The sequence below is a fragment of the Aotus nancymaae genome, unplaced genomic scaffold (genome assembly GCF_030222135.1).
Source record: "Aotus nancymaae isolate 86718 unplaced genomic scaffold, 86718_ANA_hifiasm-v0.15.2.pri h1tg000059l, whole genome shotgun sequence".
Taxonomy (NCBI): Eukaryota; Metazoa; Chordata; class Mammalia; order Primates; family Aotidae; genus Aotus; species Aotus nancymaae.
Genome location: NW_026988473.1, coordinates 48,111,441 through 48,132,945, shown reverse-complemented (window position 1 = coordinate 48,132,945; position 21,505 = coordinate 48,111,441). Strand labels below are relative to the sequence as shown.

At 36.8% G+C, this 21,505-nt stretch overlaps 1 protein-coding gene across 2 annotated transcripts in view; it reads left to right on the top strand.

Moving 5' to 3' along the window:
• USP47 (ubiquitin specific peptidase 47) overlaps nucleotides 1–21,505 on the top strand; it is a 136,767-nt gene that overhangs the window by 21,247 nt on the left and 94,015 nt on the right. Inside the window, exon 2 of one of the 2 annotated variants that reach the window (XM_012456659.3) lies at nucleotides 17,597–17,656. The exons of the other annotated variant lie outside the window; for it this stretch is intronic. Coding sequence (XP_012312082.1) covers nucleotides 17,597–17,656 — 60 coding nt within the window. The remainder of the gene's footprint in view (nucleotides 1–17,596; nucleotides 17,657–21,505) is intronic. 2 annotated transcript variants of the gene reach the window in all.

Here is a 21,505-nt window from a genome sequence, read left to right as displayed (position 1 = left end):
GAAATAGGACATGTTTATTTAAATTTTCGGAGTACCTACAGATACATTCTTAGTTACTTATTTCCCGTGGTATATAACTATCTTTTTAATGTTAACTTTTACATTGAATAAATCATTTATTTATTTTAATGTTTAAAAATTTCCAAATTTGGCCACTGAGAGCTCTTTCACCTGATTTTGATGTCCCCTTAACATACACACACCTTTCTTTTAGCCCTTACTTTCTGGCAGTACAAGATATCCCAAATTCTTCTAATTTCTCAGCCCTGATTCTAAGATTTGCCATTTCTACAAAGATCTCTAGGTCCTTTTTCCAGAGAATGATACTTAGAAATTGAGATCTGGGCTCTAATTGTACTTACTGTTACAGTGCTATCATTGCTTCTAGTCCTCTCTCACTGGAAGGAGCTAGAAAATATGCACACAAACACATATGTGAGTGAGAGCTATATTTATTTTATATTTATTTCTATGTATGTTTGTACATATATATCCACTCAAATTATATTAACTCCCTCAATAAACAGGTTTTAAAAAATGTTTTGGATTACAAGAAAAATGTAGGAAATTATTTTGTGCTTACATATTTATACGTATTTATAATATGACTGTATAGTGTGTTTTGTAATGTAGACATTTGTAATGTTGGAAACCTCGTGGCAGTTTTGCTTCTTTCACAGATTTATGGAGTTAAGCAATTTTGTTTTGAATTTTTTTTTAATTGTAAAATATACATAACAAAATTTACCATCTTAACTGTCTTTAAGTTTGTACAGTTCAGTGGTACTCAGTTGTACTTACCATCACCATCATCCATCCACAGAACTCTTTTCATCTTACAAAACTGAAACCATGTATCTATTAAACAACTGGCCATTCCTCCCTCCCCCTAATCTCTGGCAACCACCATTCTACTTTCTGTCTCTAGGAATTTGACTACTGTAGGTATCTCATATTGTATTTGTCCTTTTGTGACTGGCTTATTTCACTTAGCATAATGTCCTCAAGGTTTTTTCATGTTGTGGGATTATGTTGGGATTTCATTCCTTTTTAAAATTGAATAATTGAAGATATCTGAATAGGTATAGCACCAGAGTGCAGTTCCCAGCAAGAACAACACAGAGGGTGAGTGCTCACTGCATTTCCAAACAAGTTTTCACTACTCACAGACCAGGAGATTCCCAGGCCGAAAAGCACCACAAGTTTTCAGTGCAGCTGGTGCTGCAGGTTGGTGCACAGAAACACCAATCTGGGTGGCCATTTCAACTGATGCCTGGAATGCCTGAGAGACAGAGCTGCCCATCCAACTGAAAGGGAGGGGGCTGAGACAGGGAACGAGGTGATCTGGCTCGGCGGGTACCACCCCCACAAAACAAGCAATCTGAAACACTCTGGATTGAGAGTTTTGCAGCAAGTGCAACAGGACCCGGGACGATCCAGCTCAGTGAGGGGAAGGGCGTCCGCCACTACCAAGGCAGTCTGCCAATACCAAGGCAGTTCACACAGCAGCTGGGCAGAGCCTGCAGTAGCTCAGCAACACCTCTGCTGGCAGACTGTGACTAGACTACTCTGTGTAGGGTAGGGCATCTCTGAAAAAAGGCAACAGCACGTCAGGGACTTAAAAATAAAGCTGACTTTCCTAGGTCAGAGCACCTGGAAAAAGAGGCGGTTATGAGTTCTGTGGCAGCAGACTTAAAGGTACCTGCCCAGCAGCTCTGCACAGAACAGTGGAGCTCCCAGCACAGCACTTGAGCTGCTATAAGGGACAGACTGTCTCCTCAAGCAGCTCCCCAACCCCCGTATACCCAAAGAGACACCTCATAAAGGAGAGTTCAAGCCAGCCTTTGGTGGGTACCCTTTTGGGACAAAGATAACAGAAGAAACTCACAGCAACCCTTACTATTCTGCAGCCCCACTGGTGATCCCCAGGCAAGCAGGGTCTGGAGTGGACCTCCAGCACTCCTGCATCACAGGGACCTGACTGTTGGAAAACTAAGAAACAGAAAGAAATAGCTTCAACATCAACAAAAAGGACATCCACTCAGAGACCCCATCTGAAAGTCACCAACTACAAAGACCACAGGTAGATAAAGCCGTTAAGATGGGAAGAAACTAGCACAAAAAGGATGAAAACACCAAAACCAGAACGCTTCTACTCCAGGGGATCACAACTCCTCTCACCAGCTAAGGATCAAAGATTGATAGAAAATGAATCTGATGAATTGACAGAAACAGGCTTCAGAAGGTGAGTAATAACAAACTTCTCAGAGCTAAAAGAACATGTGCTAACCCAATGCAAAGAAACTAAGAACCTGGAAAAAAGGTTAGATGAGATGCTAACTAGAATAAACAGCTTAGAGAAGAATATAAACGAGTTGATGGAGCTGAAAAACACAGCACGAGAACTTCGTAAAGCATACACAAGTTTCTATAGCCAAATCAACCAAGCAGAAGAAAGAATATCAGAGATTGAAGATCAACTCAATGAAATAAAATGAGAAAGCAAGAATAGAGAAAAAAAGTGAAAAGAAATGAAAAAAGCCTCCAAGAAATATGGGATTATGTGAAAAGACCTAATCTACGTTTGATAGGTGTGCCTGAATGTGACAGAGAGAATGAATCCAAGCTGGAAAACACTCTTCAGGATATTATCCAGGAGAACTTCCCCAACCTATCAAGGCAGGCCAATATTCAAGTCCAGGAAATACAGAGAACACCACAAAGATATTCCTCAAGAAGAGCAACCTCAAGGCACATAATCGTCAGATTCACCAGGGTTGAAATGAAGGAAAAAATGCTAAGGGCAGCCAGAGAGAAAGGTCGGTTTACCCACAAAGGGAAGCCCATCAGACTCATAGCAGATCTCTCGGCAGAAGCCCTGCAAGCCAGAAGAAAGTGGGGGCCAATATTCAACATCCCTAAAGAAAAGAACTTTCAACCTAGAATTTCATATCCAGTCAAACTAAGCTTCATAAGCGAAGGGGAAATAAAATCCTTTACGGACAAGCAATTGCTGAGAGATTTCATCACCACCAGGCCTGCCTTACAAGAGCTCTGGAAAGAAGCACTAAACAAGGAAAGGAACAACCAGTACCAGCCACTCCAAAAACGTACCAAATGGTAAAGAGCATCAACACAGTGAAGAAAATGCGTCAACTAATGGGCAAAACATCTAGCTAGCATCAAAATGGCAGGATCAAATTCACATTTAAGGTTAATAACAATATTAACCTTAAATGTAAGTGGGCTAAATGCCCCAATCCAAAGACATAGACTGGCAAATTGGATAAAAAGTCAAGACCCATTGGTGTGCTGTATTCAGGAAACCCATCTCACGTGTAAGGACACACATAGGCTAAAAATAAAGAGGTGGAGGAAGATTTATCAAGCAAATGGAGAGCAAAAAAAAGCCAGAGTTGCAATCCTCGTCTCTGATAAAATGGACATTAAACCAACAAAGATCAAAAGAGACAAAGAAGGGCATTACATAACGGTAAAAAGATCAATACATCAAGAAGAGCTAACAGTACTAAACATATACGCACCCAATACAGGAGCACCTAGATACATAAAGCAAGTTCTTAACGACCTGCAAAGAGACTTAGACTACGACTTTAACACTCCACTGTCAATATTAGACAGATCAACAAGACAGAAAATTAACAAGGATATCCAGGACTTGAACTCAGAACTGGACCTAGCAGACCTAATACACATCTACAGAAATCTCCACCCCAAATTCACAGAATATACATTCTTCTCAGCACCGCATTGCACCTGCTTTAAAATTGACCACATAATTGGAAGTAAATCACTCCTCAGCAAATGAAAAAGAATGGAAATCATAACAAACAGTCTCTCAGACCACAGGACAATCAAATTAGAACTCAGAATTAAGAAACTAACTCAGAACTGCACGACTTCGTGGAAACTGAACAACCTGCTTCTGAAAGTTGACTAGATAAACACTGAAATGAATGCAGAAATAAAGATGTTCTTTGAAACAAATGAGAATGAAGACAAAATGTACCAGAATCTCTGGGTCACATTTAAAGCAGTGTCGAGAGGGAAATTTATAGCAATAAATGCCCACCAGAGAAGTGAGGAAAGATCTAAAATTGACACCCTATCATCAAAATTGAAAGAGCTAGAGGAGCAAGATAAAAAAAACTCAAAAGCTAGCAGAAGACAAGAAGTAGCTAAGATCAGAGCTGAACTGAAGGAGACAGAGACACAAAAAGCCCTTCAAAAAAAAAAAATTGATAAATCCAGGAGCTGGTTTTTTGAAAAGATCAACAAAATAGACATACCACTGGCCAGATTAATAAAAAAGTAAAGGGACAAGAATCAAATAGATGCAATAAAAAACAATAAAGGGATATCACCACCGATTCCACAGAATTACTAACAACCATCAGAGATTCCTGTAAACAACTCTATGCACATAAACCAGTAAACCTGGAAGAAATGGATAAATTCCTGGACACTTGCACCTCCCAAGCCTAAATCAGGAAGAAGTTGAAACCTTGAACAGACCAATAACAAGGGCTGAAGTTGAGGCAGCAATTAATAGCCTACCAGCCAAAAAAAGCCCAGGTCCAGATGGGTTCACAGCCGAATTCTACCAGACGTACAAAGAGGAGCTGGTACCATTCCTTCTGAAACTATTTCAAACAATTCAAAAAGAGGGAATCCTTCCCAAATGATTTTATGAGACCAACATCATCCTAATACCAAAACCCAGCAAGGACTCAACAAAAAAAGGAAACTTCAGGCCAATATCCATGATGAACATTGATGCAAAAATCTGCAATAAAATACTGGCAAACCTATTGCAACAGCACATTAAAAAGCTTATCCATCATAATCAAGTAGCCTTCATCCCAGGATGCAAGGCTGGTTCAACATTTGCAAGTTTATAAACATAACGCACCACCACACAAACAGAACCAAAGACAAAAACCACATGATTATCTCAATAGATGCAGAGGCCTTTGACAAAATTCAACAGCGCTTTATGATAAAAACTCTCAATAAACTGGGTATTGAAGGAACATATCTCAAAATAATAAAAGCTATTTATGACAAACCCACAGCCAATATCATACTGAATGGGCAAAAACTGGAAGCATTCCCTTTGAAATCTGGCACTAGACAAGGATGCCCTCTCTCACCACTCCTATTCAATATAGTATTGGAAGTCCTAGCCAGAGCAATCAGGTAAGGAAAAGAAATAAAGGGTATTTAATTCAGAAAGGAGGAAGTCAAATTGTCTCTATTTGCAGACGACATGATTGTATATTTAGAAGACCCCATCGTCTCAGCCCAAACTCTTGTTAAACTGATAAGCAACTTCAGCAGAGTCTCAGGATACAAAATCAGTGTGCTGAAATCACATGCATTTCTATACACCAATAACAGACTTAAAGAGAGCCAAACCAAGAATGAACTGCCACTCTCATTTGCTACAAAGACAATAAAATACCTAGGAATACAACTAACAAAGGATGTAAAGGACCTCTTCAAGGAGAACTACAAACCATTGCTCAAGGAAATAAGAGAGGGCAGAAACAGATAGAGAAACATTCCATGCTCATGGTTAGGAAGAATCAATATTGTGAAAATGGCCATACTGCCCAAAGTAATTTATAGATTCAATGCTATTCCCATCAAGCTACCAATGACCTTCTTCATAGAACTGGAAAAAACCGCCTTAAACTTCATATGGAAGAAAAAGAGAGCCTGCATAGCCAAGACAATCCTAAGCAAAAACAGAACAAGGCTCGAGGCATCACGCTACTTGATTTCAAATTATACTACAAGGCTACAGTAATCAAAATAGCATGGTACTGCTACCAAAACAGAGATATTGGCTAATGGAAAAGAACAGAGGCCTTGGAGACAATGCCACACATCTACAACCTTCTGATCTTTGACAACCCTGATAAAAACAAGCAATGGGGAAAGGATTCCCTGTTTAATAATGGTGTTGGGAAAACTGGCTAGCAGTTTGCAGAAGGCAGAAACTGGACTCCTTCCTGAAACCTTACACTAAAATTAACTCCAGATGGATAAAAGACTTAAACATAAAACCTAACACCATAAATATCCTAGAAGAAAACTTAGGCAAAACCATTCAGGACAGAGGTATAGGCAAGGCCTTCATGACTAAAACACCAAAAGCATTGGGCAGCAAAAGCCAAAATAGACAAATGGGACATAATTAAACTCCAGAGCTTCTGTACAGCCAAAGAAACAACCATTAGAGTGAACTGGCAACCAATAAAATGGGAAAAAATTTTTGCAATTTACCCATCTGACAAAGGGCTAATATCCAGAATCTACAAAGAACTAAAACAGATTTACAAGAAAAAAACAAAGCCATCCAAAAATGGACCAAGGATATGAACAGACACTTTTCAAAAGAAGATGTATATGAGGCCAAAAAACATATGAAAAAATGCTCATCATCACTGATTATTAGAGAAATGCAAATCAAACCATATTGAGATACCACCTCACGCCAGTTAGAACGGTAACCATTAAAAAATCTGGAGACAACAGATGCTGGAGAGGATGTAGAGAAATAGAAACACTTTTACACTGTTGGTGGGAGTGTAAATTAGTTCAACCATTGTGGAATTACTGGTGCTTCCTCAAGGATGTAGAAATAGAAATTGCATTTGACTCAGCAATCCTGTTACTTGGTATATACTCAAAGGATTATAAATTGTTCTATTATAAAGACATGTGCACATGTATGTTCATAGTGGCACTGTTTATAATAACAAAGATCTGGAACCAACCCAAATGCCCATTGACGATAGAATGGACAAGGAAAATGTGGCACATATATACCATGGAATACTATGCAGCCATAAAAAATGATGAGTTTGTGTCCTTTGTAGGGACATGGATGAATCTGGAAACCATCATTCTCAGCAAACTGACACAAGAACAGAAAATCAAACACTGCATGTTCTCACTCATAGGCGGGTGTTGAATAATGAGAACACAGGGACACGGGGAGGGGAGCATCACACATGGGGGTCTGTTCCGGGGTGAGGGCACCAAGGGAGGGACAGTGGGGGTTGGGGAGGTCGGAGAGGGATAACACAGAGGAGAAATGCCAGATGTAGGTGACTAGGGGATGGAGGCAGCAAACCACATTGCCATGTGTATACCTATGCAACAGTCCTGCATGATCTGCACATGTACCCCAGAATGTAAAGTACAATTAAAAAAAAAATTGAATAATGTCCCATTCTGTGTGTGTGTGTATATCATATTTATACATTATCATAGAATATAATATTTTTAATGTAAAGTAGATTTTTAGCATTCTTATTTCTATTTAGGAGAACTTTCTTTAGCCATTTTCTTTTAGATTAGTCTGCTGGCATCAAATCTGTTTTTCTTTATCTGAGAACATCTTGATTTCTCCATGATTCCTAAAGGATATTTTCACTGGATATGTAATTCTGGATTGGCAGCTCTTCTTTCAGCCCTTGGAAAGTGTTGTGCCACGTACTTCTGCCTCCATATGATGAGATCAGAGAATTCTGCTGTCACTTGAATTGTTTTGCCCTTATAGTTAAGATGGGTTTTCCCCTAAATACTTGAAAAAATCTTTCTCTTTGTCTTTAGTTCTTAAGGGATTTGATTATGATGTGTCCTGAGATGGATTTCTTTAGGTTTACCTTATTTGTGGTTTGCTCAGCTTCTTGAGTATGTAGGTTAATGTCTTTTGCCAAATTTGGGAAGTTTTCAGTTGTTATGTACTTTTTAAACTTGCTCTCTTTCTCCTTTTCTTCCAGGATTTGAATGACATGAATGTTAGATCTTTTGTTATAATCCTGCAGATGCTTGCCACTGATCACTGTTTTACGGTCTTTTTTTTCTTTATTGTTTAGATTAGGTAATTTTCATTATTTTTATCTTCAGAATTACTGATTCTTTTGTCATTTTCATTCTGCTGTTGAGCCCTCCTAATTAGTTTTAATTTGAGTTTTATCTGTTATTTATTTGCTGAGACTTTGTTTTTTCAGGCATTTCATGTAAGTAATTGCTTGTTGAAACATTTTTGTGATGACTGCTTTAAAATGTTTGTCACATAATTCAAAGATCTGTTGTCATCTTTTTGTTAGAATCTTTTGGTTGTCTTTCTCATTCCAGTTGAGATATTCCTGGTTCTTGGTATAAGTGAATTTTTTGTTATATCTTGGACATTTGGGTATTATGAGACTGGATCTTATTTATGTCTTCTGTTTTTGACAGATCTCCTCTGATACCATGCCAGCAGTGGAAAGGGGGCACTCTCTCATTACTACAAGGTGGGGGTAGAAGTCCAACTTCCTCATCTGGTTTTTTTTTTTCCTGTAACCTGGAGTGGGAAGGGTGCCTTGTTACTGCTCAGTGGGGGTGATGTTCAGGCTCCCCTTAAGCTTCTGCAGACACCTGCTTTGCTGGAAGGGGTAGGGGCACTTTGTTGTTATTCTCCACGTAGCCTTTATTAATGTAAAACTGAAAGCTGTTATCCTCACCTTTGGGCTGTGATGAAGTTTCCATCAGCCTACTCAGCCTTCTTCTACACCACCCTGATGGGGGCGAGGGGAAGGGAGTTTCTTGTTCAGGCCAGGCAGGTGTGGGAATCTTTCAGTTCCTTCGGGAATATACTCAGAAATGGAATTGCTGGATCCTATGGTAATTCTATGTTTAATTTTTTGAGTAACCACCAAACTTTTCCACAGGAGCTGTACCATTTTACATTCCTACCAGCAGTGCACAAGAGTTCCAGTTTCTCTACATCCTTATCAACATTTGTTTTCCTTCTTTCTCTCTTTCTTTCATTTCAGTAGCCATCCTATAATGGGCGTGAAGTGGTTACTCCTGGTTTTTTATTTGCATTTTCCTGATGATTGCTTATGTTGAGCATCTTTTTATGTGCTTATTGGCTATTTTTACATATTCTTTGGAGAAATGTTTAAGTTCTTTGTCCATTTTTTAATCAGCCTGTTTGGGTTTTCTTGTTGTTTATATATTCAGGGTATTAATCTCTTATATATGGTTTGCAAATATTTTCTCCCATTCTGTGGGTTGTCTTTTTACTCTGATAGTGCCCTTTGATGTACAAAAGTTTTAATTTTGATGAAATCCAAGTTACCTATTTTTATTTTGCTGCATGTATCTTGGTAACGTGTCCAAGAAATCATTGCCAAATTCAGTGTCATGAAACTTCTCCCCTTTGTTTTGTTCTAAGAGTTTTTATAGTTTTACCTCATTACATATAGGTCTTTATCTATTTTGAGTTAATCTTTGTAGCTATCCATTTCTCTCCTATCTCCTTTGTTAAAAAGAAAACAAAAGCTTCGTGACCAAAGATTGAACACTGAGTAACAATTTTACTATTAATTAAGGTGGGAACTAGATCCAATACAAAGGGGTGCTGGTCAGGATAAGACTCAAGGCTCAGGAGAGGGAAAGTTGTAGGTTTTTTAGAGCTGAAACCCATGAACAATCTGTTTCATATCAGATAAACAAAGTCTGTCTGTGCCTGATTAGATGGCATATATAAGCTAACTGTTTAGGCATTGTGTTCCCCTGAGTTGGTGGTGGTTTTTCTGGAAAGATGTCTTGGTGGTGAACGTGATTTGGTTAACAGATGATGATGGCATTATGGTAGTTTAATAAGAATGTTTTTAAACATACCTGTCATCAGGCTAGGTGGCTAGGTCAGGATTCATCGCCTTCCTTTTGGGGTCACTTTCTTTTTTCCTATAGTACCTTTTTTAAAGGAGTTTCTTTAATGATAATCTGTTGCTGACAGAAATCTCTGTTTTTCCATCTTTATAGATAGTTTTGCCGTTTATAGCATTCTGGCGTAACAGATACTTTCCCTCACAACAATGAAAGTATCATACTCCAGTCTTCTTGCCCACAGTTTTTTCTAATGACAAATCAGGTATTAGTCTAGTTATTTCTTTTAAGGCAATCTGTTTCTCTCTACTACATTTTTTTAATTTTTAATTTTATTTTTTGAGACTGTTTCAGTCTGTCGCTCAGGCTGGCGTATAATGGCGCAATCTTGGCTCACTGCAACCTCTGCCTCTCGGGTTCAAGAAATTCTCCTACCTCAGCCTCCCAAGTAGTTGGGATTACAGGTGTGCACCACCACACCCAGCTAATTTTGTGTTTTTGGTAGAGACCGGGTTTTGACATGTTGGCCATGCTGGTCTCGAACTCCTGACCTCAGGTGATCTGCTCACCTGGGCCTTTCAAAGTGCTGGGATTACAGGTGTGAGCCACTGTGCCCGGCTTGCTCTGACTACATTTAAATTCTTCTCTTTTTACTTTGCTTGAGATTTTTTGAGATTCTTGACTCTATGGATTGGTGTCTTTCATTGGGTCTTGAAGGTTTCTAAGCCATTATTTATTTAAATATTCCCTCTGCTTTCATTCTCCCTTCAGGATAGATATTAGGTCTTATTGCTATATCCTTCATATCTCTTAATGCTCTAATGTTTTATATCTTTGTTTCACTGGACGTTTAGAAAATGTCTTTAGTTCTGTTATAAAGAGTTCATTAATTATTCTTTCAAATATTTTAAATATGCTGTTAAATTTTATGTCTTTAATTTCTATTATTATTTTCTAGGAATTCTGCTCAGACTCAATTTTGAACCACTTTTTTATTTCTTGAAGCATGTTAAACATTTATAATGTTTAATAGTGTTTAATTTATAATGTTTATAACATTTAATAATGTTTAATATTAATTAACTAATAGTTTGAGTATTGAAGTTTTTGTAGATGTCATCTATTGTATTTTATTCTTAGCTGACTCTCTTTAATGGTATCATGTTTACATATGCACACAGTGATTTTTTTTAAAATGTGAGCTGTTCATTTTTCTTACAAGTGTGAAAATAATTTTTGTGGAAATTTGTTGCACTTTGGAGTATATGTGGTTCCTTCCAGGAAGAATTTGTGATTGTTTCTGTCAGGTGCCTGGGAATACCACTATTTTAGAAGCATTTTCAAAGCTACTCTTGGTTTGGAGTTTTTCTTAGCACCAGATGGTGTAAATTGGGCTGCAAATCAGCAGGAAGACCAGCAGTTGGTTGTGCATTCAGGATTACCCTTCTCCCATCATCTCCAAGGTTTTGAACAGGCAGTTCTCTTTCAGTTTCTAGGAAGGAGAAGTTGAAATGGAGTAGAATAGACAGACGGTTTTTTGGTTAACTAACTTTCCACTTGAGATAATTGTATATTTCCTTGTAGTTTTGAGAAATAAAAGAGAGATACCTCACGTACTCTTTACCCAGTTTACACTAATGGTAACACCTTATGGAACTATAATACAGTATCATAGTGAAGGTTTTGACAGTGATATAGTCAAGATATAGAGCATTGTATTCACCACAAGCATCCCTCATGTTGCCCTTTTGTAACCGCACTCGCTTGCCTTTCACTCCCTATTCCCCCTTTAACCCCTGGCAATCACTAATCTCTTCTCCATTTCTGTACCTGGTCATTTCAAGAGTGATGTAAAAATGGAATCACAGATTATACAGTCTTTCGGGGTTGGTTTTATAAAAATTAGTATAATTCTCTGGAAGTTTATTCAGGTTGTTACATGTATCAGTAGTTGGTTCTTATTTATTGCTTAGTAGTTTTCCATGGTATGGATGTACCATTTAGTTGTTTAACCATTTAGTTGTTGAGAGCCATCTGGGCTTGCAGTTTTGGGCTATAAACTTTATTGTGAATAAAGCTGCTATAAACATTCATGTATAGGTTTTTGTGTGAACATAAAAACCTGTGATCAGTGTTGTAAAGTGTTTCATCTGTGATCAGTGTTGTAAAGAGCAGTTTCGAAGTTGTATGGTAGTTGCATATATAGCTTTTTTTTTTTAATTACTAGACTGTTTTCCAGACTAGCTGTACCATTTTACAGGAAGGTATGAGAGATTCAGTTTCTCTGCATCTTTGCCAGCATTTTATGTTGCCACTATATTTTTTTACTTTAGCCATTCTGAAAACTGTGTGATGATATTTCATTATGGTTTTAATTTGCATTTCTCTAATGGTTAGTATGTTGTACATCTTTTTATGTGCTTATTTGCATCTGTTTATGTTCTTCATTGAAATGTCTTTTCATGATTTTTGTCTATGTTCTAATTGGAGTTTGCTTTTTTATTATAGGTTTTCAGAGTTCTTTATATATTCTAAATACTAGTCCTTTATTGATTATGTGGCTTGAAATATTTTCTCGCAGTCTGTAACTTTTAATCCTTAACAGAATCTTTGCAGAGTAGACATTTTAAATTTTAATGAAGTGTAATTTATCAATTTTTCCTTTTATGGATCATGATTTTGGTGTCAAGGCTGAGGATTCTGCCTAGCCTGAGTTCTGAGAACATTTTCTCCTCTGTGTTTTCCTAAAGATTCTATAGTTTTATGTTTTCCATTTATGCTTATGATGGACATTTAAGTTAATTTTAATATAAGTTGGAGAGTTAGGTTGAGGCGGTGTTTTGTTTTGTTGTTGTTGTTGTTGTTTTTGCCCCTAGATGTCTAAAAGAAATGTTCCAGCATCATTTTTTGGAAAAACTATTTTTCCTTCCATTGAGTTGCTTTCGTACCTAGTCAAAAATCAGTTGTGCATATTTGTATAGGTTTAATTTGTGACATTGATCTATTTTTCTGCCTACCAATACCATACAATCTTGATTACTGTTGCTATCTATTAAATCCTAAAATCAACTAAACTGAGACCTCTCACTTTATTTTTTTTCAAAATCCTTTTAGTTTTTCTGGTTCCTTTGCCTTTCCATATAAATTTCAGGATAATCATCCAAATTTTCAGAAACTCTTGCTGGGATTTTGATAGAATTTGCATCAAACTTTGCTCTCGTTTGAAAGTTTGTCATCTTCAAAATTCTTGTGGAAATTTAGTTTATACTATAATAGTACTGAGAATGTCAAATATCTTTAAGAGGTATTTAGATCGTGAGTGCTCTGCCCTCACGGATGGACTGTCATTATCACAAGAGTGGATTCATTATTGTGGGAGTGGGTTCACCCTCTTTTTGCTCTTGTACCATGTGATGTCTTCCACCATGTTATAATGTAGCAGGAAAGCACTTGCCAGATGCTGGCATCTTGATATTGGATTTCCTAGTCTCCAGAACTGTGAGCCAAAAAAATTTCTTTTCTGGTAATTGGTGTATTTAGATCATTTATATTTAATGTAATGATTAATGTGTTAGAGCTTAAGTGTGACATTTTATTTTATTTTTTATTTCTGTTAACTTTTTTTGTTTTCCTGTGGGTTATGTGAACATTTGTCTAATTCTATTTTGATTAACTTATAGTATTTTTATTGTTTCCCTTTGTATAGCTTTCTTGGTGGCTTGTGTAGGTATGACATAACATATACCAACTTATCACAGTCTACTGGTGTTATTTTACAAGTTCAAGTGAAATGTAGAAACCTTATCTCTCTTTACCTATTTTTACCCTACTCTGTTTATAATTGTGTTAAATATTTTCTTGACTTGTAACCACATCAGAAAATGTTTTAATTTTTTCTTCAACTGTCACGTCTTTAATTAAAACTCAAGAGGAGAAGGAAAATGTATTACATTTAGCCATATTTTTGCTTTCTGTATTCTTTTTTCCTGATGTTCTAAGGTTTCTTTGATGATTTCTCTTTTGTTTAAAGAACTTTTCTTTAGCTCTTTCTTCCTGTAGGTACTTCCACCGGATGCAGATTCTTTGAGTTTTCCTTCATTTGAGTATATCTTGACTTCTACTTGATTACTAAAGCAATTCCTGGGTCGTTCTTGAAGGGCATTTCTTATGGTTATTGGATTCTGGTTTGACAGTTATTTTCTGTAAGCACCTGAAAAATACTGTGCCACTTCCTTCTGGCCTCCATGGTTTTTGTAAGAAAATTATCCCACTTTTCTATTCTTTCTTTTTTCATTCTTTTTCCTCTTTTTTAATTTTGATAGCTTCTGGTGCTGTGTCTTAAGCATTCATTCGTTCATCTTCATCAGTGCTTAAATTTGTTAATCCCATCCATATTATTTTTTATCTTAAATACTGATTTTTTAAAATCTTCACATGGGTTATAGTTTCCTGCTTCTTTGCACGTCTGTTTATTTCCAGTGGGATGCCAAACATTGAGAATTTTACCTTGATAGATCCTGGATGTTTTTTATTCCCGCAAATATTCTTGTGGGAATAAAAACAAACTGTTTATAAATCAAAACTCAAAAGGATCAAACTGTTTATAAATAAACCATTTACATCTAAGAACAAAGACGTTAAAAGTGACACAAAAAAGTGAGAACAAAGATGTTCTTAGATGTAAATGGTTTATTTATAAACAGTTTGATCCTTTTGAGTTTTGATTTTAGGCTTTCTAAGGTTGGACCAGAATAGTCTTTAGATTTAGGTCTAATTTGGTCCCATTAGTAACACAGTACCCTTCTGAGTATCCTTATCTGATGACATGTGTATTATGAGATTTAAAAAATTCTGGTTGGTGGTTGGCTGGGTGCTGTGGCGCACACCTGTACTCCCAGCACTTTGGGAGATTGAAGTGGGCGGATCACGAGGTCAAGAGATCGAGACCCTCTGGCCAACATGGTGAAACCCTATTTCTACCAAAAATACAAAAATTAGGTGGACCTGGTTGCACATGTCTGTAGTCCCAGCTACTCGGGAGGCTGAGGCAGGAGAATCACTTGAACTCGGGAGTCAGAGGCTGCAGTGAGCTGAGATAGCAACACTGCACTCCAGCCTGGCAACAGAGTAAAACTCTTGTCTCCAAAAAAAAAAAAAACTTTGTTGGTGGGAACCTAAGTGAGCTCCAGGGATTCCTTTCCGGGGTTCTTTCCTTTGCCTTTGGCACACTCTTTACATACATATGCTGATGAGAACTCCAAGGAACACTTGAGGGGGTTGCATTGTAGGTCTTGGAGCTTGCTATTTGCACAGTGTCTAGCTTTCTTCTGCCCTGTATCCTGCTCTGTGAACTGTAGCTCTTTTCACTCCTTGAACTCCTTCATCTTTTAACTGAGGGAGATTGCTGGACTCTACCTGGTTCTCCTTCCTGCACTGCAGCCTAGAAGCTGGCTTACTGTTTTTGTTTCTGCTTTCACAGGGATAATTGCCTTGTGTTGCCAGTTGTTCAGTGTTTGAAAATCATTGTTTCATGCATTTCATATAGCTTTTTAGTTGTTTAAGGTGGGGAGAGTAAATCCAATCCACTACTTTATTTGACTTAGAGTTGAAGTTTTTTAGAGACAGACAATAAACAAGTAAAATAAAAACAAATATTTCAAGTGGCTATAAGTACTATTAAGAAACCTGAAGAAGCAAGGAAGGGAGATAAGGAGTACCAACAGGATTGGAATGTTAGATAAGATAGATGGTGAGAGAAGGACTTGATTGAGAAATAAACTATTCTGATTATCTTTTACTATGTAATGATCTGCCCCCGGATCTAGTGACTTTTCTCATAGATGTGCAGTTTGAGCAAGGTTAGGCTTAAACAGCTTGTTTCTGCTCTGCTAGGCATCAGCTGAGGGCAGTAGAAAGGCTAGGGACTGGAATCGTCTGAAAGATTCCTCACTCAACACGTAGGTGGTTGATGCTGGTTGTCTACTGAGATCTCATTTGGGATGTGGCTAGAACCCATACATAGTCTTTCCATTGGCTACTTGGCTTCCTTCCTCATAGCATGGAGGCTGGATTCTAAGAGTAAAGACCTGAGAAAGGGCCAGGAGGAAGTTAATATGCCTTTTCTAACCCAGCCTTAAAAATCATGCTGTGCTTTACAGGGAGTCACTAAGGCTGGTCTACATTAAAGGGGACTGGAATTCGATTCCTACTTTTGCCGGAGGCAAGTTAGACTCCTACTTTGTAGGGAGGCAAGTCAAAGAATTTATGGACATGTTTTGAAGTTCGATGGCAGTGATGTTTGAGCAAAAGAGGTGAGGACATCCAGGGAAAAGTGTTCCAGGTACATGGTACAGATACATAAAGACCCTAAAGGATGCTGGACGCCTGATAGTTTAGATTTGCTTATAGTTTAGTTACCACCGCACAGCATCACCTCCTTGAAGGCAGGGAGAACAGTGTTGAAAGATAGTTGCAGTTCAATAATTTTTTTGTAGAAGGCCCCATGTATTAAAATTTTTTTAAATGAGTACATAAACTTTGATCTAGCAATTCTTTCTTTGGGAAATTATCTTAAGGAAAAAAATTAAGCAATGCTGTAGTGAATATTTGGAAGTGCTTAAATGCCCATTAATAGCAGATTAATTAAATTATGCTTTGTCTATATAATGGAACACTGCAGTTTTTAAACTAAATATTTGACACAGAAAAGTGAGTGAGTATTGAGGGACAAGAAGTAGATTTAAAATACTGGTAAATAAAATTGTCCTATTTGGTTAAAAGCACTCTCTCTATATAATAAATAAATATATGCATAGAATAGAGAAGGTTCTGGTGAGATGTATATCAAATTATTAATAACTGCTATGATAGGCTGGGTGTGGTGGCTCATGCCTGTAATTCCAGCACTTTGGGAGGCTGAGGTGGGTGGATCACCTGAGGTCAGGAGTTCAAGACCAGATTGGCAATATGGTGAAACCCCTTCTCTATTAAAAATACAAAAAAATTAGCTGGGCATGGTGGTGGGCACCTGTAATTCCAGCTACTAGGGAGGCTGAGGCAGGAGAATCGCTTGAACCCAGGAGGCTGAGGTTGCAGTGAGCTGAGATTGTGCCATTGCACTCCAGCCTGGGCAACAGAGTAAGACTTCATCTCCAAAGATGAGTTGAGATAAGATAAGATAAGGTAAGATAAGATAAAGCAATGGTAACTATTTTAGAGTAGCTTTTCAGAAAACTGTTGCTGTTATATTTCTATTGTAAAAGCAAAAGCACCTTTTAAAAGAATATGTTGATACCTTTTTATTAACTAAAGAAGGGGGAATAAGATAAAATATGTACAGAAAAAGTGTAGAATGATGTAAAACCAAGATTTTCCAAGAGATTTTCTCTTGATTATATGTTACTTTTATTTCCTTGTATATGTTTTTGTATTAATTGTAATTTAACTGTTAAAAAACTAATAAGGAGATATATATTAAAATAGTTGTAGGCGATATTGTTAAGCAATCTTGTTTTAAGAGTAGCTATCATGTGAACAGTTCACTTAGAGACTAGCAAAATCAAGAGATCTCTTGGTTTTCATTAGTATAAAGAGCTGCAGAATTTCTTTACTGGACGCAAAATATGTGACTTAACGGCGTTCGATTTATACACAATTGTTAAGCTATCACTCTTTGTTAAAATGTGGCTGTTTTCCATATTTATCTTATTCTTTGTCACATCTTTATCATAGATTTTCAGTAACCTTGCACATTTATGAATAAAATTATAGTTGATATACTAATACTTTAATACATATTTTATTGCAAAAATGTTTTTAGGTTAATTGTTCTCATTTCACTGTCTTCTTCCTTTATTTTATATAAATAATTTGTAATTCATTTTGTTCTTATATACCATAGGATGTGTTTTGGAGATGCAGACAAAATATCTTTGATGAAATGAAGAAGAAATTTTTACAGGTAGACTGCTGATGTAATTGCTTTAGTGTGATAATCAGCAGAGCGAGTAACAGCATGTTAGTATTTTTATTTAATATCAAGGCATGTCTTATGTTTTATGCTTGTTTGACTATTTTATTTTACCCAGTTTTAATAATAAAGTCACCTTAAATGAATTTATGTCTGATAGTACATTGTTTTTAACTAGTGAATGAGGGAGAAAAAATTGACAGAAAAACTAAAGAACTCTTTGCTATGATGTTGGTTATTGTAGTTGCCTATTTTTCCAGATGTATTTATTTTCTGAAATATTAATAATGTAGGAAATTAAATCATTTAAAAATTTACAAAGTCGAAATCCAGAAATCCTATTAATATTAACTTCCTGAGAGCCTCTGTGTACTACAGACTTAAACTTCCATGTGATGTAGCATTCCAGTCTAACCTTTACTTAATACTTGATTTTCCTTTAGTCCCTTTGCTCTGTTTTTTGTCTCCCAGAGTTCCTCCTTTAATCTCTTCTATGCTTCCCAAGTGTAGCAAGAGACCACTTAGAAAAAGATCATGTAGATAACATCAGAGTTGGCTGGGGTTTTGAGGTGGGGTAAAGAGAGGATCTTAAAAATAAAATCTGTTTTTTTGTGTAAGTTAGGACCTTCATTAATAGCCCTAGAATTGTTACTTGTTAAAATGAAGATGCAGAGTCTGAATAAAACTGATACTTTTTTTTTTTTTTTTTTTTTTTTCGAGGCAGAGTTTTGCTTGTCGCCCAGGCTGGAGTGCAGTGGCATGATTTTGGCTAACTGCAACCTCCACCTCCTAGGTTCAAGCAATTCTCCTGCCTCGGCCTCCAGAGTAGCGGGGTTACAGGCATGCACCACAACGCCTAGCTAATTTTTTTATTTTTAGTAGAGATGAGGTTTAACCATGTTGGCCAGGCTGGTCTTGAACTCCTGACTTCAGGTAATCCAACCGCCTTGGCCTCCCACAGTGCTAGGATTACAGGCATGAGCTACCTCACCCAGCAGCTGATACATTTTATAAATTTCAATCAGCAAAAATATTCATACCATCAATTCTCTTTTAAAATCTGTGGCTATACATTAATCTTGAACTGTGGATACCCTGATGGGTAATGCTGTAAGGCCTAATTACTTAGCTTATAGCAGCACCTGTACCAAAAGGGAGAGAAAATGGGCTTATTTTGTGTGTGTGTGTAAAAGCTTGTAACCATAATATTAGCCTTTGCAGTAGCATTGAGAGGAAGAAAGTCTTTAGAGAGCATGTGTTGAATTTAGAGGTAAAGAAGTACTTTCATAATTTAAAAATACTTAAATTTTTTTCTCTTAGAAATATTTAAATCTTGATAATTTTGAATTTTGTTTGATATTAACTTATATTCTACTTGCTAATGCCATTCGGAACATATACTATCAATTTTAAACCTTAGTTTGTATTCTTTAATAAGAAACATATAGGAAGTATTTTTTTTGAAATAAAAATTATGATATTGTTATCAGATAACTCAGATTTGAACTTAAAACTATTAGAAATGTTAAGAAAAGGAGACAAGATGACTTAAGAGGCAAACATCCCTTCAGCGAGCTCTAAAATTTCTTACAACTATACCAACCACTTCTAGATGTTTCTAGCAGTTAAGTCTGTCTTTGAAAGAAAATTGTTTTTAGTGTTTTTTATCCCATGTGTTTCACCTTTTATAAACAAGACTATGGTTTTATTCTTTTCACTCTTTTTTTTTTTTTTTTTGAGTCTCACTGTCACCCAGGCTGGAGCGCAGTGGTACGATATCAGTTCACTGGAGCCTCTACCTTCCCGGTTTCAAGTGATTCTCTTGCCTCAGCCTTCTGAGTAGCTGAGGTTACAGGTATGTGTCACCATGCCCGGCAAGTTTTGTATTGTTAGTAGAGACAGGGTTTTGCTGGGTTGGCCAGGTTGTTCTCAAACTCCTGACTTGAAGTGATCCGCCCACCTTGGCCTCCCAAAGTGCAGTGATTACAGACATGAGCCACCTTGCCTGGCCTTTTTTACTTTTTTTAAAAGGATTTTTTCCTTCAAACTTTGCTAGGAAATCTAGCTTTGTTTCTGCAATGAACCTAAACACAGAACGCTCTGTTAGCATATACAGTAAATGTAACTGCTGTTGACTTTCTCTTAGTCTCACAAGTGTAGTATTGCTATGAGTTGTCTAAAATAAATTGTTTCAACTTTATGATTTATACCTTTTTTTGCACTTGGCTAGATTTTCTGTGTAGAAAACTTTGTGCCCTTCAGATAGCGCATCTATACTACATTAAATGTTTTTCTAAATGGAACCTGCTTTAGGCTTTTCTAAAACTTTGCACTTGTTTTCTGTTACCTCAGATTCATCAAAGAACCCTTTCGACTAAAAATTTTTGCCCCCTTCCCTAAATCATGATGTATCCTCAGATGCCTTTGCTTAATGTTGGGTGTAGTCTTAAATGAAAAGTAGTACCCTCCCATCCCTACCAACAGCACCATCATCATATCTTTCTCCACTTGAACTTGGATGTGCTTAAAGGTATTTAGGTATGTTTATTTTTTATCTATTACTATGTAACAGTGGACCCTAAAATGTAGGACTTAATAGAGTAATTAATTTATTTGTTCTGAATTCTGTGGGATGGGATTGGGGCCAGGGCTCACCAACTATTCAGTTCTGCTCCAGGTGGCATCATCTAGAATTACTTGGCTCCATCATCTAGAATTACTTGGCTCCATTAAGTTGGTGGCAGGCATTGGGTGGAATGTCCAAAAGGCTTTTCTCATAGATCAGGCACCCCAGTGTCTCCACCAAGTGACCACTTCCTCTCTGTGGATTGCTACTGCTTCCTCACAGCATGCTGATCCCAGGGTAACTGGATTTCTTACATGGTGGCTGCCTTAAAAGAGGGAATGTTCCAAGAAATACAAAAGCAGAAACTGCTGGTTTCTTAAGGTCCTGCCTTAAGTTACACAGTATCACTTCTGTCACATTCTGTTGGTCTTAGATAGTCACGTGGCCGGGTCAGATTCATGGGAAAAGAAAAAAGAAAAAAGAATGGCAAAGAACTTTTTTACCATCTTTAATCCACCTCAAGATGTAATTGTTTTTACCTTTGGACATAAGTAGGATCAGTCTGGGTTAGAGCCACAAAGAAATTAAGAAGATAGCTGCCCTAATTTCCCATTTCCAAGAAATACCTTTTTACATTTAAATATTTTGGAAATGTTTCCTCCATGTTTAGTTTATATTGTATAATTGTTTTTCATTCCTGAAAAGCTGTTAAAAAAAAAAAAAAAACTATTGCTACATCTTATTGGTGGTATCTTAAAATTGTAACAACAAAAGAATTGTTTTATTATCAGTTCCCAAATTGTAGAGGGGAAAGGAAGAGAGAAATTTTACTTTAGTGTGATTAATATTGGCAGTGGTGATTCTAAAATTCAGATGAAATCCACATATTAGACTAAAGTATAGGTGAAATAAGAATAGGCCCAGAAAGTTGAGTATAAAATAGAATTTAACGAGTGGCTAGCTTAGAGCTTTAAAGAACGACGGAACTTTTTATTTGTTTAAATCATCCTACAACAGAATTCGAGGGTAAAATGTAATTTGCCGAGAAATTCTATGTATAGGAATTTTAAGGAAACAAAATATATGAAGTTTTATGTAGGTGTTCGTTGCAGAATTATTTGTAAAAGTATAATAAAGTCTAGCCTAAGAGTCAGTAAAATAGAATTTATTAACTAAATTATTATTAATCCATGTACTAAAAAATACTACTTTGCTATTAAAATGATGAGTTAGGAAAAGCTTTATGGGGAAAGATTGCATGATATAAGAAAGGA